The 15,924-nt window shown below is 42.4% G+C and overlaps 2 protein-coding genes and 1 long non-coding RNA gene across 6 annotated transcripts in view; 2 read left to right on the top strand and 1 right to left on the bottom strand.

Moving 5' to 3' along the window:
• LOC147324597 (uncharacterized) overlaps positions 1–5,126 on the top strand; it is a 23,367-nt gene extending 18,241 nt beyond the window's left edge. Inside the window, exons 3-4 of one of the 2 annotated variants that reach the window (XR_015130197.1) lie at positions 2,349–2,415; positions 4,855–5,126. This is a non-coding gene — a long non-coding RNA (uncharacterized LOC147324597). The remainder of the gene's footprint in view (positions 1–2,348; positions 2,416–4,854) is intronic. The other variant, XR_015130198.1, reaches the window with a different exon arrangement.
• The window catches only part of LOC147324598 (zinc finger homeobox protein 3-like), a 17,289-nt gene extending 8,762 nt beyond the window's left edge, over positions 1–8,527 (bottom strand). The window contains exons 1-8 of the mRNA XM_086298506.1: positions 8,192–8,527; positions 4,059–5,766; positions 3,432–3,970; positions 3,049–3,262; positions 2,289–2,396; positions 2,047–2,183; positions 1,771–1,881; positions 80–242 (exon numbers count right to left, since the gene is read on the bottom strand). Coding sequence (XP_086154632.1) covers positions 80–242; positions 1,771–1,881; positions 2,047–2,183; positions 2,289–2,396; positions 3,049–3,262; positions 3,432–3,970; positions 4,059–5,730 — 2,944 coding nt within the window. The 5' untranslated portion in view covers positions 5,731–5,766; positions 8,192–8,527. The remainder of the gene's footprint in view (positions 1–79; positions 243–1,770; positions 1,882–2,046; positions 2,184–2,288; positions 2,397–3,048; positions 3,263–3,431; positions 3,971–4,058; positions 5,767–8,191) is intronic.
• gtf3c6 (general transcription factor IIIC, polypeptide 6, alpha) lies at positions 7,696–15,669 on the top strand. 3 transcript variants are annotated; one of them, XM_086298509.1, is made up of 8 exons: positions 11,971–12,121; positions 13,546–13,945; positions 14,022–14,055; positions 14,337–14,417; positions 14,513–14,576; positions 14,835–14,879; positions 14,967–15,074; positions 15,255–15,669. In XM_086298509.1, the coding sequence occupies exons 2-8, from the start codon at positions 13,845–13,847 to the stop codon at positions 15,380–15,382; spliced, it is 561 nt and encodes a 186-aa protein (XP_086154635.1). In that variant the 5' UTR covers positions 11,971–12,121; positions 13,546–13,844; the 3' UTR covers positions 15,383–15,669. The 3 variants fall into 3 exon arrangements, with proteins under 3 accessions (XP_086154637.1, XP_086154635.1, XP_086154636.1); XM_086298511.1 differs by lacking the exons at positions 11,971–12,121; positions 13,546–13,945 and adding an exon at positions 7,696–7,849; XM_086298510.1 differs by lacking the exon at positions 11,971–12,121 and having other exon boundaries at positions 13,471–13,945.
• Positions 15,670–15,924: the final 255 nt, after the last annotated feature.

Here is a 15,924-nt window from a genome sequence, read left to right on the forward strand (position 1 = left end):
GGCAAATAAAAGTAGCATGGTGTGCTATTGTTGCTTCTTTAATTAGTAAACTGGTATCAGTTTGGCACTTTACACCAACCTTTGTTTTTCTGAGAATTGGTTGAAGCGCAGGAATCTGCAGCATGGGAGCTATTTGCATTGCTATTCTTGGTGGTTTTATTTTTCTGAATATCATCTGTGAGAGAATCTGCCTGTAGTTCTGTCTCCAGCTGAGGCTGCGGTTGTTCCATGGGTGTTGCGACCTGGAAGAAAGAAAATGTAACGGGCTGTCAGTTTTGGTCTTTTTTTTTTTTTTTTCCTTTGTTAAATTTTCTCACTAAGGTTTGTTTCACCAATTCGGAATAAAAGAAAGCTGGGGTATTCCCAGTGTTTTCCTAATCCTACATTATGAATAAAACATGCTTAATTGTAGAGGATAATAGCAAGCAAATCTCAAGATGTATAAACACAGAGTGCCTGCACTCCCCTTACTGATATCATAAAACATTAAAGTGTATCGTTACATCTTGCACCTGCCTGCACAGCAGTCTAAGCAGCAAGGCACATCAATTTCTTAATAAGTATACATGGTTGAGATATGTGGGTCTGCCCTTCAGTTCATGCGACGCCCTCCAACATGCCCCAAGGGTTTAATAAAACTTTACTGAGCTGAATAATGAATTTATTTAAAATCATTCTTCATATAGAAAACCTCCGTCCCCACAGCTTCAAGCAATAAGAGCAAATACTATATCTACCCGAACAGCTAGCCACCCAAAGGAAAGGACAGACAGCTAAAGATGAGATTTACATGACAAGAGTTTTCTCTGCATAACAGCTTCATAAGAGCAAAAGGGAAGAACAACTGCACACACACACACATGCACGCGCGCGCACACACACACACTGCAGAGAAAACTGAAGGTCAGGCTTAATCTAGAGAGCGTAATTGGAAAGCAAGGTACATAATGGCCATCATCACCTCAGTCTGAATTAATGAACCTCAATTACTATCAGAGAGAGTGAGGGAGGGGTAGGGGGGAAGGAAGGAGGGAGGACTAGGGGGAGACTAAGGGGTGTAGGATTTGAAAAAGAGCGAGCAGGGAGAGGGAGGGAGGAAGTATGGGGCAATGAACAAAAAAAAAACTGCTTTGGAGAAAGACAGTGAGTGAGGGAGGGGTAACGCATAAGAAATTGAGAGAGAGCTTGGGAGAGACAGAAAGGGAGGGGCAACGCCAGAAATTGCAGAATAGGAATGATAGGAGTAGCTGGAGGGGGGAGGGAGGGAGGGCAGCAGAGGGGAAAAAGGGTGAAAAGCAGTCAGTGAAGTGGAGGGAAGAGAGCAAGAGACAAAGGCCACTTAGCATACAGGCCAAGGAGATGGCGGATGGTGATGTGGATAGATGACCGGTCATTGTTAGTTGGAGAGACACAGTAAAAAGCATGGGGGCCCCTTTTTAGCTTGACTGCACTTCTGGTAATAGAGGGCTACTTAAACATGCATTATAGAAAGACTGGCTTTTCCCTCACTCACTCAGTCAAACCCTCTCTCTTCCACTCTAAGAGACGCGCATACACATACACACAGAATGCACGGCTGCATCAAAGATGATAGCGGGGAGCTACTTAAACATGCATTAAAAAAAAAGCGTTGCCTTTCTCTCTGGTGCCTTCTTAATGGAATTGTCTCCCTACATTTCACTCTGCCCCATCCCCCATCGCTTGCCCTCACATTTTCTTTTGCTTCCCGACAAACGCAAATACAGCAAATACACAGTTGCATGCACTTACTGTGCTGATGAGCTTGTCTACACAGTCCTGCGCCACACTGTGCACATGTGTGAGGTGCTGTCGAAGTTGGGTGTATGGGAGTTTAACCTGGCACAAAGGGCACTGGACAGTCTGAAAGAGAGGAAAGGGAAGGGAGAAAAATATAGAAGGGAGAGAAGTGTGAATCTGAAGGTGGCACAGATCACGCAAGGAAATACGCGGGCTTTTAATTTGTTATGTCCAGCGGTACATTCTGTATTCACTTATTCATATTTGAATAATTTAAAAGTGTGTCACCTGCTGGTTCTCATTTTGCTGGTGTGTTCTAGGGCGTTTGGTTAAGATGGTGTTTTCCATTTCCGTGCATCCAGATGACGGACGCTTGACTGAGGGCACTGACTCCTTCTTTTCTCCTTCCTCCACTCTATTTTTTTCTAAAAGTAAAAATGAATATGAATATAATTACAACAAAATACATTGTCATACTAGCATCATGTTTAACAATTAGTATGCTGTAGAACTGATGTAAGCAGCAATACCTGTCTCTGCAGAAATCTTCTTTGCCCCCAAGTTACATGTGTCTTTGGTTGTGTCCAAAGGACCAGAGCAGGACTCGCTGGAAGTTTCCATATCTTCACTGAGCTCTCCTGGGAGACAACAAGACAAGTAATTATGTCCTACAAACACAGTGCTTCATACTTTATGTTCCTGCAAACTATCAAGCTAATTGTAGTTTATATTATTCGCTAGGTAACATCATTCAAAAAGAGCAATTTCAGTGGGGCACACTTCATTCTTCTTGCTTGCCTCCATACACTATTGATCAAGTATTGATTCTACATTAGATTCTCCTCAGAGGTGGAGTAAGGGTAATATGGACTTACAACACATCGGTTCATCTCAATAAGTCTTAATCTACACAGAGGCAAATCATCGGATAGATTAAATTTACAAATAAAGTGTTGGACTAGTCATTTTAGGTGCGCACTCCAGACAGCATATTACTGTTTTATCTTGCATGTGGCTGCAGAGTAGGAGCTAGCCTCTGCCTCCCACAGTTCTCGTCCTGGGGATTTGTATTGGTCCATTGATTAGCAGGTGCTAGTTAGCTGTTGTCAGGGGTGATTGGGGATATAACAAGGATGTGTATCGACTAATCACTTTGCTTGATCAATATCTCAGCAAAAGCCATTACTCATTTTCTCGCTCTTTTCATCTTAATCCCGAGTCCGCTCTCCGTTGTCAGCAACCACATGAAACATGAATTAGAATACACCCACACACAGTTCATATTCTCACCCGTGACACCATCAGGGCTCTTCCTAATGGTAAAAATGGCTGCCAGCTCCTCTCCACCCATTGGCTGCAGCTGTAGTAGCCCTTCCCGCTGTTGATGGGTTGGGGTTTGACTGTGTTTCAGTACTTGGAGTTTAGAAGAGGAGGAGTGGTTGCATAGAAGACAATGGAACAGCCACGAACCTCCATCGACTTCACCATCATACTGCTGCAGGAACTAATAACATAGTGAAAAGGAGACAAAGCAAAACAATATTATGAGCTCGCAAAGGTTCCTCAATCTTTTTTAATAACATTACACTTTATACTTAAAGTGTAGCTTGCCATTCCTAAGACGCAAGGGTTTTTGTTCTGGAGTATGACAAGGTGTGGTTTTGTGTACTTACTCTGTAAACCCGGACGCTCGCCTCGTGGTGTGAACTGAGGGAATGCCCTCTGAGCTTCTCCAAGCTGCTGGTCACGTAGTCACACAGGTTGCACCTCAGCTGGATGGGGTTGCCCTTAGCAATGAGGGCAGCCCCCTCCTGACCCCTGTCTCCCCCCTCCTGGAGGTGAGCAGCAAGCTGGTAACGGGTGCGGTGTCTGTCGGTCTGACAGTGTAAGGAGAAGTTAGCCCTCAGCGGGGTGGTGTAACCACACAGCCTGCAGTGGCAACCACCGGCAACTAGGGAGCACCACTCAGACTGGGGCAAGGAACGGGGAGCATTCAGGTGCTGCTCCACAGACTCTAAGCTGTCGGACGAAAAGCAGGAGCAGACAAGGCATTGGAAGACACCCTGGGAAAGGGGTCCAGTGGGGGACAGAGATGGAGCTGGAGGGGGAGACGGGGAAGGGGAGGGAGATGGAGTCAGTGTAGACCCAAGGGTAACTGGCTGTTCTGCGACTTGTTGACTGGTCAGCCGCATGTTCAGTGAAAGCTCGGCACCTGCGGCAGAGAGAAAGCACAAATTACAATTTACACATTTTGAAACTTCAATGCTGGATAACAGTGACAGTTGTGACACATCACTCACCTGTGTTTTGCAGGTGTTTAAGCTGTGGGGCAAGGCTCCTGCAGTGAGACAGATAGTAACCTCTCTGGAGCCGTAGCATGTTATGTGTGTGTTTCTCGCTGGTGGTGTGTATGCGCAGGTTGCGGGCAATGCTGGTCTCATAGTCGCACACGTCGCATCGCCACCGCTTACCATGAGAGTGGGAGTGTGCAGGTGGAGTGAGCTTGGCAGGCTGGGTAGTAGGTGTGGGGATAGAGAGTGTCAGCTTGCTGTATGGCTGCTCATCCACTTCGTGACCATTGGAGGAGCTGCTGCTGTTAGTAATATGAGAAGTGTGCATGTGGCCGTTCAAGTTTCCCCCATTTTGAACATTATTAAGGTGTTTGTCTGACTGCATGTGTATGCTGAGGTTGCCTTTCGATGAGGTAGCATAGTCACACACCTCACAGCGGTAGGGTTTGTAGCCGCAGGCGTAGGTTTCACCCCGGGCTAAACGCGGATGGGGTTTCCCCGACCTGCAGTATACACACACACCTCGTGTTGAACCACCACACACACACTTTCCCTCAGATGTGCCACACACACACTGGCCTCCTGTCTCTGGATGTTTTTCCTTCATGTGGACTTGCAGCGTATGCTGAGACTTGTAGTGCCAGTTACATTTGGGGCATTTCAGGGTTTTGCAGGAATTACGTGAGTGCATTATAGTCATGTGACCAGTCAGTGAAGTAGGAGAGAGGTCTTGGTTGTGGTTTTTAAGGACAGCTTCTTTCTGTTCTCTTTCTTTGTCTCTCTCATCATCCACCTCGGTGTCTAGCTGGCTGTCATTTGGTTCTGGAGCTTTGGCACCATCTCCATTGGAAATGGAAGAATGAGGAACCCCTGCCAGACCATCATCCTCAGCAGGTGTACTGGCAGGCTCTGTACCTGCCAGTGGAAAAGCCAGAGAAGACTGCTGGGATCTAAAGCTCTGAGGAAACCCAGAAATCCAGCCCTGATTTCCCTTAATGTCTTTTACCTCTGTCTCGCTCAGCACGGCAGAAGAGGAGGACGGACAACTGAAGTGCTTTGGAGAAATGGGAAAAAAGGGGGAGGGCTTTGGAGAGGGGGAAGGAGTGGGAGAGGGCTTTGGAGAGGCGGCTATTTTGCTGTCGAGTGTGCCACTGGCCTTTGCAGTGCTGGAAGAAGAGCTGTGCTGGCTCTGTTGAGGTAATAAAGAACATTTGGATTTGGTTTGGCTTTGGTTTGAGATGGCCTCCTCCTCTTCCTTCTCCTCCTTTCTGCCTCTTCTGTTGAGGGCTGCTGGGAGGCCCCCTGTAACTGATGCCTCTCCTATACCTACAAGCACCTCCCCTTCTTCCTTGTTTTGCCCTGACAAATATCCCTCCCCGAAGTCTTCCTTCATCCCCTGCCTTTGACGCACTCCATTTTCCCGTGAATGTCGCCCTCCTTCTTTCTGCTCTCCTCCCTGGGTCTCTTCTCTAGCCTGGGACCGCTCTGTGCCCTCCTCCTCCTGCTGAGGCAGGGTCAGGGGCTCTTTGGTAGGGGCCATGGCTGAGGTATGAGAGGATGACCCCTGCTCAGGAATGACTGCCAGGGTCAGGAGAGGAAGAGATAAAGCCTGGGGACTGAGGTCAGCATCTCTCTCCTCTCCTCCCCCTCCATCCCCTCCTCCTCCCTCACCGCTGTCCATACCAGAGGCTACAGCTGCCACACATCATTACCCCACCTGTGTGTTTCAGTTACAGATGAAGAGAAGAAGAGAGCGGGACAGGCAGAGACAGAAGAGTGAAATAAAAAAAGAGAGGAGAAAATGAACAACATATGTCATGTAAATATTATTGCATAACAGTGGACGCATTGATTAGGGTCCCTGGATAGCATCTGTTTGATAGAGCCTTCACAGTGCGCAATCCAGAGGCTGGTTACCCAGGGGTTAGCGTTAGCCCTTAATGGGAAAATCAATAGCACAAGCGCTAAACTAGGTAGAGGAATGCGGGTAAAGGCTACGCAGGAGGTCTATAATATTCCTCAGGGGATAGGATTAAATAAAGAACTGAATGCTTCTGAGCTAAAGGGCTTCGTCTAAATTGCCACACTTAGATAAAAGCAGATAAAAGAACACATTTAAAAGCCTGTGTATCAGTCTCTGTATCTTCTGCTGCACACACTAGGACGCAAATAATATGAGGATACGGGATCATCGTCTAGCACACAAGCGAATTTTACACTGAGAACACACTTTGCACATTAAGCACAAAAACAAGAAGTGAACACAGCTAAATATGTACTTGAATCTCTTTCTTTTTTCTGATTTTAGATGCGTATTAATTCTAATTTGTGAAGAAAAAAAAATTCTAATCTGTGGTCACTTTCGAAGCAGTTTTTACTTGTGGTGTTGCATTGCCGTGGATTTTATTTTGACTTATTCACAGTCTGGGTCTGTTATATTGCTTCCATCCCCTGTAAGCTCTGTTGCTACAGAAATACCCAGGCACATAAATACTAGAGGGTAATAAATAATAAATCCCTGCTTTTATTAAACTGAAGCTTTATTATTCATTTGTAATCCACAGCAGAGGCATGTCTGAAAAATGAATACTTCAAACAGTTTATTACAGCTTATTAAATCTACATATTTAAGACTTTACTTTTGTAATTATTACTTTGAAATAAAGCTAGTACTGGCCTATAACGTTCTATCATACTTTAAGATAAATTAATAAAATAAAAAAGAGCAATAAAATTTCACAATGAATCTAATTCACTTTATATAAAAACGTATCACTATAGATACTTCCTTAAAAATGGATAGGTTTTCTCCCCTCGTCAGTTTCTGAATGACAGATGAATGCCATCTAAGACAGATACATCTCTGTTAGCCTGCGTGTGTCCCACAATCTCATTACTGACCTTTTTTAATCAAGGAGAGACCTTAATCTACCCTTTCACCTTCTCCTTCAACCAACCAACCCCCTCTTCCTCCTCCTTAAACACCCCTTTTCTCTCTCTCATTCCTGTAGCCACCCCCTCCCCCTCTCTGCAGCTTTAAGATATATGGCTCATATCGGCACCCTGATAGTGCTTTAATGTACTGTGTTTATGTCACAGGCCACAGACCCTTGCCCACTGCTGCTGTCCACTGTCCTGCCAGAGAATGCTGAGGGACCAAGCAGGCCTGCCAGCAGCTGAGAACAGTCTCTAATCTGATAAAGATTTTCATTTACACTGCAATCAATAACCTGGGTCTATCGGCAATGTAACTATTTATACAAGCATTCCTGGCTCTTCATCGATCAAGTGCGGGAAGCCATCATTTAACAGTGTGTGTGTGTGTGTGTGTGTCTGTCTGTCTGTCTGTGCACATGTGTGTGCATCTCTGTCTGTTAATATGCCTGTACCTCTTTTTGTGCTGCTAATTGTGGTGATGTCAATTAAGCACACATGTAACACCTGAAATCCAACATGCACAGGCCTATTGCTGTAGTTGTGGCGCAACAGAAGTTGCAACATAAAAATCATGTGCAAATATACAACAAAAAGTGTATTCCCGGATTCCCTAGACTGGTGTGTGGGTGTGGGTGTGTGCACGAGTGTGTGCTTGTGTGTGTTACAAGGGAGAAGAGAGAGCAGGGGTGTGAGAAGGAGAGAGAAACAGGCAGAGAGAAGAGTTGTGAAGCAATACTTTAGGAAAATGCCTTTTGTCTGCCCGTGTGGGACCTGGATAAACACAGTTGGATATGGACAAATACTGATTTTTATACGTGAAGACTCGGTGGACCATAAGCCAACGACCTCCTCGCAGTCTCAAGGTAAAAGCACTGGTATTTTAGCATTAATCTGGGACCACAGTAGCCGGGCTGTTGGGAGAATACCGGAGGGGCAGTGGCTTGAATAGTTCACTCCCCGTCTCTGTGTTGTCAAGCCACTGACCAACCATCAGCTCCCACACTACTTCAGCCTTTGTTTACAGTGTATCCTAGCCCGATTCATCAAAAGCCGAGAGTGATCAGTAACCAGTAACAGGTGACCTAACGCACAAAAGCTCGATTTGTGAGAATTAGAGGCTACACTGACCAAACATCCCCTCCTCCCCACCGCCGAGTCGCGTCCCTCCAGCTCCCTTTAACATCGTAAACAAATGACACACTTACATTTCTGCAGCGACTCTGGTACAAAGCTCCGCACGCTGAATGTGTAGTAGTCCAGAAAACAATCGCGCAGAGAGTCCACTCATTCCTTATGAATGATCCTCTGCGTTTTTACGGAGCCAGGAAGAGAAAAAAATGGGGAGAGGGAGAGAGAGCAGCGGGGTCCAAGTTGTTACCAAACAACAGTGTAATTAAAGCTACATATAGGCTGTAGTAAACAGAAGATGGGGGGACGGAGGGGTTTGTGCGAGCTCCAGAGGTAGAATGAGTTCTGATCACTGTGGGAGGAAAAACACTTGGCTCTTTATTCCTGCTAATTAGTTTCCTTCAAAAAATGGCTGAGATTACGCCCAGTGCGCATGTGCGTAATTGCGCAGACACCGCTAATTAGCCCGTTTGGATCAATAGGATTCCGCGAGAGAGAAGCGAGAGGGAGGAAGGACGGAGGGAGGGGGGAGAGGCTGCCGGGGACGCAAGGAGAAGACGAGGAGAGGAAAATATTTTTTTAAAAGTATGAGATTACAGCCGAAACATTACATTTTATTCTATACTAGTGTGTCGCTGCTGGAAATTCCAATAGGCGTATCCATTTAGATGGATTCTAAGAAACAAATCCACCCATTTAAAATATCTAGAAAGGAAACAGTTTTGCAGAATTTTTTTTAAATATGTAATTCTACCAAAACACACATCGGAATGCTGTAAAGTATAAAAACGGCGAACTAAAATCCACATCAACAAAAAACATTTAATCCAGACGTTTTTTACGAATGTGCAAAAATGGAAAACCTGCCGCAAAACGCGACGCTGTCACTGTGCTTCACTGTGAAGACTGGTACAAACACACCAAAAGGCCCTCGAGGATTGTTTTAGAGATATCTTGTTGACATTTGTGCCTGATAAAGCACAGGTTAGACGCCCAAACGTATGCATGATGCCATGCGCCTAAATTACACTATTTTACTAAATCTGTTTGCGATCATTTGGCTCGTAAAAGTTAAAAACTGTGAAAAACTGAAGGCCTTGAAGAGATCTAAAATGTATACTTAGGTCAACAAAGAAAAAAAACTATTATATGGTTGGATATAGGCTGAGAAATAAGGTATTTCATCCTTTTCTTTTTTTTGGATTGATCAGGTTAGTCGAAGCAGTGGACTCGAGTTTGGCACACTGGCTTGATGTTACTGGAAAGAAAAATTCTCTGGAAAAAGTCAAAAATATATATATTTAGGCTAAAGCTAAATTATTGTATCCATTGCTGTCACAGAATCACAGAAGACCTTTAGCCAAGCAGGGTTTTGTTTCCAGTCCGGCCGTCCATCCTCGCCACCGAAATCTATTGTTATGATAATACTATTGTGAATTTCACGCTGGATGTGCAATCTGTCGATCGTCCATATTTTAAAAGGTGAACACCGCATTTAAATTTAAGATCCATAGCATCTATTTTCTTCCCTTTTATTTCTTTTCTGAGCTTTGTTTGTCAGAGCTGATCTCGTCCTTATTTTACAATTGTACATTTTTTTCCCCCCACAAACGTTAGTCTTCCTGCAAAAAAGTCCATATATAAAACAGTCTGTAGATTCTCATATTTGATTGAATTTCCACAGAAGCTTAAATGAATATAGGTTTCTGTCAGCTCACTGTTGCGTGAAGCAACCGCACTATTAGGTCATATCGGAATAGGAAAGTCATGAATATAAATTTTTTATAATTATTTTTTCTACCTGTGTTAGATTTAAGTGCACTGACATTTTATTTGTGATTCTCTTGGTTGTCCTCGATTGGTCACTTAAGACATTGCTAAAAAAATGGCCTTCGTTTGGTACATCTAGTAATTGTTTATGAAAATCTCGAAAACCTGAAAAAAGACGTGATAGTGTGTGTGTGTGTGTGTGTGTGTGTATATATATATATATATATATATATATATATATATATATATATATATATATATACACACACAATAGAAATAATAAAAAAAACCAGTGACAGATCTGTTGTGTGTGGTGTGCATCGTGGCCTCACAGCGTGAAGGTCCTGGGTTTGAATCCACCGACCTGCTGGGGCCTTTTTATGTGTGGTTTGCATGTTCCCCTCGTGTCTCCATGGTTAATAACATGCGTGTTAGGTTAACTGGTGATTCCAAATTGATCGCAGGTGTGAATTGTTGTGTCTTTATCTGTTGGCCCTGAATAGACTGGCGACCTGTCCAACGTGAAGTCCGCCTCTCACCCTATCACAGCTGGAATGAGCTCCAGCAAAATCGTGGATGGATCAGTTGTTTTAGTGCCAGCATGGATTTTCTGCAATTTGTTCGTGACAGTATACTATTTTATCATTTCATAACGTTAGGCCAGACATTGTGTGTGTGTGTGTGTGTGTATGTGTGTGTGTGTGTGTGTGTGTGTGTGTGTGTGAGAGAGAGAGAGAGAGAGAGAGAGATAAAATGTTAATTGAAGCTTTTGCAATGTGGCTATATGCTGTTTGGAAATGTTTCTGTTTGCTCATACACATTCATGTTTTTACTGATTTTAGTTTGTCAGATGTTTGTTTCTTATAAATGTAACAGAGTAACCTGTAAGAACAAAACATACAAGGGAAATATGTTTCCCTGACATTTTCAGATACATAGCCCATTTGAATTTAGTCAAATTTCCCAAACCTTAGACTTGTGTAATGACTCCAAGGCCTTCAAATGATCTTTGTTATTACTGGTATTGCTTATCAATATAGATTTTCATTTGCATTGAATTTGCAAGTGTTTTTCATTAAAACAGAAAGGCGGGCGAACACATTTGATGTCTGTCTCGGTGTGAGGAGAACATGTCTGTATGCTTTTGGGCACAATCCACCTCAACAGCGATCCTCATCTAAAAGGTTTTTTTTAAATAGAAAAAAATAGAATATTTTTCCTCATCGGTTTGAACGTACGTCGATCCAGCACAGACGAAAGCAGCGCCGCTCTCTGTGACTGCCACTGAGTTCATTTCCATAGATATAAGTGTAGAGTTGTAATAATGTATTAAAGCTGGTGTGATTGTACATTCAAAATTCACACTCATCCCATCTTTTGCCTAAACACTCAAGTATGCACAGGCTGTAATGTTAAATGTGCCAAGCTTCCCATGCCCTCAGGTGTATGCCAGGGGTTTGTTGTTTTCACTGTAATATATAGTTAGCCCTTCCACCAATTTACCCTGTCAGTACTAATGGGGCAATTAACCATTGTGATACCCCCCAGGCAGAAGGAACAGCAAAAGCTCCACAACTCCAAACTTGTCTTTATGACATTTATATGACAAAATATGGGGGGAAGCTGGGGACCCATCTGACACCTTGGAGGGTCCTTAATGTCACTCCCTCACTTACCTCCGCCCCTTTCTGCCCCAGGGTATGGCACTGAGAAGGAAGTGTAATGCATCATGTATGGACAGGCTCGGGCCTCTTCCAAGAGAGAGGAAACTTTGTACTACATCCAAAGGCTCAGTGGGACAACACTGATTTAGTCCTTCACGCACTCTGTCCCGTACTGTGGGATTATAAATGTAAACTGCCTCATATGCAGACACACTTCCAGTCAACACACTCTGGCTTGACCTCACCTTTCACTCCTGCCTTTTTGGGTGTCTCTTTGTCTGCGCTCACATTCCCCCTGTCCTTCTTACATCCCCAAGGAGGCAATAACCTCCCTAGCAAGAGCTTCCCCTTGAGCCGTTGTCATAGTAACTAGTAGGCTGGTCGACATGACAACCCCTACCATGGTCCAGAGATAGATGATAGGCCAGAAACGGGGAGGGAGAAGGCACATGGGAGATTTGCACCCCCACCCCGCTTTAATTTGCTTTGCCTGATTTTGATTCAAAATCTTGTTGTTTTTTTCTCTCTAAGGGTGAGGTTCAGCCAGCTTCAGTCTCCTTTCCAGTTGCACAGGTATTTATAGACGGAAAACACTCTTGGTGCGTGAACAACTTCACTAAAAAGAGACTTGATCAGATTCATGAAACTTGGATGGATATTGTTGAGAAAAATTGTATTTCTCAGCAACTTACAAAAAACAAAAATTTAGGTTTCTGCTACAAAATGTTTCAGTAATAAAATAGGCCTCACAATGAATTGTTAGTTTTGTATAACAGACCTGAACAAACTTAGTCATTTTCTTCCAGAGTAAATCAGTATAGATGATAAATGCAAACAAAAATTAAAAATAAGGATTTTGCAGGGGTGAAGTTTCTGTGCGATTAAATATAGTAGGCTATCTAATCCCCAGACTTCCTAAGATTCCCTAAATCTACTATTAATGCCCCAACACCAGCCGATGTGCCGACTTAAAACAAGTTAACAATTACTACACTTCTCTTAGTCGATGTTAACCTGGCTTTCAGTGGAAGAGGATTTGTGAAAAACAAAATTCAAAAATGTATTTACCCAAATAATGACCTAATATTGCTAATGTGTAAGGAGCTATTTGTCACTTATAGTTAATTGAGTAGATTTGCACAAATTTATTTCACATTTTTCTATTTTCTGCAGCTGTTTTGATAGTATATAGGCACAAGGAGTTAAAATGGAGGACTCTGTGAGAAAAAAGAAGTCCTCTTTAGACACCCTAAGTGGAATGATGAAACCCAACCAGCATCGATAATGCTGACCCTCAGCTGACCCTGATCTCTGACCCCAGAGCAGAGGGTAGCCAGGAAAAAGAGATTTTCCCATAGAGATCAATGAGTATCATTTTTCCCCCTTTTTGGCTATTAAATATTGTTATATATTTCAGGCACGTCAAATGTATTGTAGTTATCAAATACATATAATATTCATTATGATTATGTTACAACAAAATTAAATCCAGGTGAGCATTCTAAGGACAAAAATATACAAAAGAAGTCAGAGTCAACTGAATGGCAGATGTGTTAAAAACAACAACAACATTTCAGCTTTTAGGCTTCGTGGTTCCACTGGTGAGCATTTGTCCTTTTCCAACTGAGCACAGTCCGCAAATTAATATGGCTATTAGGTGCAGTTTCTGAGCATTTTTATATTTCTTACTTTAATCATATAAATGATTTTGGACAGCACACTTTCAGCTCGATGTTTGCTTCTGAAGCGTTTGTATTAGTATGCCTCCATTCACTTCTGCACAGTAACCTAAAAACACTGAGATGCTCATGTTTTTCCTGAGGGGTTGCAGCATTTGTTGATGTCACAAACCTCCAGTATTTCATTTAGTTCTTAATATCACTCCACTTTTATTCTTAATTTAACTGTGTTTGTTTGTGTGGCTGTTTCTTTTATGTTTTTGAATATGTGTGAGATCTGAGTTTCTTTTCATTTTTTTATGCCCCTGTCTTTGACAGATGGATTTCCCCTTGGGGATCAATAAAATGTATCATCTTATTCCATCTCATCTCACCTGATCTCATCTCATCACCATGTCGACCATGGCCTCAAAACAGGAGGGCATTAATAACACTAATGGCAGATGGAGGTCATGAGTATGCCTACAGGTAGCCAATATTTAGATTCAGAGTTCTCAGCTGTTGGCAGAAGACACAGACAAACAGACAGATTTAAGTCCTGATCATTAAATTTCCAGTTCTCATTAAATAGCTCCGCTCTGAAATTTACCTGCAAAACTGAGCAACACCGCCCCTCGATGGACGGACTTGTAACTGAGCGCTACCCGGCAAAACACGCTGGAAAGGCTCTTCTCGGCCACCGTACATTCGCGGAAATTGTCAAAACATTACTAAGCCAGTGAGTAGCGGTTTAGCTCGATATATTTTCTTAATTAAACATAAATTATAACCTACAATATTTTTTTTCATTACAGGAATTTCAGCATGGAAGACGAATGGGAAGAGGAGGTATGAAATGCCACCAATTTACTAGTAGTTCCCATTCGATGTAGCCCCCTGAAGCTACCGCATTAGCTCAACTGCACATGAGGATACAGAGCCGTTTGATAGCGTAACATTTCCCAAGTGCTGGTTTAAGGGACAATCATCACACCAGATAATTTGACTTTTGTGTATTTTTGTATTTAATAATTAACACGAACACGTAAAGAAAAATAACTCTCAGGAGAGTCTGTTTTTCTAATGCACTTTTATGTTTTCTAAAGCATCAATAATTTTGCTCTGTTTAGGAGCAGATTGTTGTGGTGGAGCTCTCTGGTATAATCAACAATGACTTTCTGACCAAGAGTGGGGGCACATGCAAGATACTGGTGAGTTTGAAGCATATTCTGTTGTACTGAGAAAAGAGAAACCTAATTGCTTCCAGTGTAGCTTCATAAATCTACTTTTCTCTTTTGTGTGTAAGGACATTGACAGCGACAGACCCATGATGCAAGTTGGACCGTATGTGTTTGCAGGAGAATATGAAGGTGAGAAATCTTGCAAAATGAAAAAGATTCAAACTGCTTGTACCTGCTGTGTTTGCATCCTGCGAGGATACTTATTCATGTTGATGTCCTTTCTTAGTTCCAAAGAGTCATTTCTAGTCTGATATCTGATTAACTATTACAGATTGTTTGTTCTGGAAATATAAGCCATTAATAGATGAGCATGTGGGTGCCGCTGGCTGATTGTCTGTGAAGTTTTTTGTTGTTTTTTAAATCTTTGTTATCTTTGCCTCTTTAAAGATGCTTTGGGAACTTGTGTGCTGTTTGAGGAGACACCAGGAAAAGGTACCAATTTACTACAACTTTTTCAGTGGTTTTACTTAAGTACTTAAGTTGGGGGTTTTTTTTTTATTTGTTTGTTTTTGTCTGCAGGAAAAGGAGTTGGTGGTCTAGATCTGAAGTACTTATGCCACACAGCGAAGAAACTGAAAATGCAACGAATCTTTCTCACAGAGAAGAAAGAGGGTGAAGCAAGCACAGGTCAGCCTGATTGCCCAAATTCAGTGCAGTGCAACATAGATGATCACGTCTAACATTGTTGATACAACTCTGTATACTTTTAGGAGTTAATCAGCACAACCTGCAGTTTTATCTGCAGTTTGATAAAGAATCAACTTTGGAAAATAAAATGCTAAAAACCCAAATATGTCTGTCTTACAGGAAGCTGTGATGGTGGGAAACAGATGGACACAACCTGTGAATCCAGTCAAGGAGAAAATGTTAACCTGCGCGACAAGACAGAAGAAGATGGGGACAATGCAGATTTGGATAACTCAGCAGTTGGCTGAGATATAGAGACTTTGCTGTGCCATAAGCTCCCATTGTTACATAAAACACTTTAATTTTTATGGCTCTGAGAGACTCTGTAAGAAAAACAAACTCATGCCAGTTAGATTACACTTCAGAGCTAACCAGGAGACATGTTTGAGTTACTGTTATTTTTACACAATGTGTAATTGTTGCCTTTTTTATACTAAGCCTCTATGTCGGCAAATGTCATGCATAAGTTGTTAAATATTTTATGCAAAACATGAATGTAGTTAAATCACACCCGAATAAAAAACAGAATTTGTCATAGGTTGTCATGTATATTAATTCTCATCATATCTTCATAGGATGGACATACAGATACTGGGTCAGACCCACTCAGCTTAGAATTTACAATAATGAAAATTCCTGAGCAAAGGAAGACAAAACAGGCAGTATAAATTGCTATTTCTCCAATGAGCTACATAAACATATAAAGAATTCAGAGGGGTATATGATTTAAAATATAATGGCTTTCATATTTCTGATCAAATCTACTATTTGGATGGCACTAAGAGTTGGA

The sequence above is a fragment of the Aulonocara sp. 'chitande type north' Nkhata Bay genome, linkage group LG7, assembly GCF_057382095.1.
Source record: "Aulonocara sp. 'chitande type north' Nkhata Bay isolate Kocher_YH1m ecotype deep benthic linkage group LG7, A_spYH_male_GT1.1, whole genome shotgun sequence".
In the NCBI taxonomy this organism is placed as follows: domain Eukaryota; kingdom Metazoa; phylum Chordata; class Actinopteri; order Cichliformes; family Cichlidae; genus Aulonocara; species Aulonocara sp. 'chitande type north' Nkhata Bay.

What these genes read in the sequence shown, in the direction of transcription:
- gtf3c6 (XM_086298509.1), top strand. Translation starts at nt 13,845, where the DNA reads ATGGACGGACTTGTAACTGAGCGCTACCCGGCAAAACACGCTGGAAAG. An exon ending in AAGACGAATGGGAAGAGGAG is followed by an intron (nt 14,056 to 14,336) that starts GTATGAAATGCC and finishes TGCTCTGTTTAG; the next exon opens with GAGCAGATTGTTGTGGTGGA. An exon ending in GGGGCACATGCAAGATACTG is followed by an intron (nt 14,418 to 14,512) that starts GTGAGTTTGAAG and finishes TTTGTGTGTAAG; the next exon opens with GACATTGACAGCGACAGACC.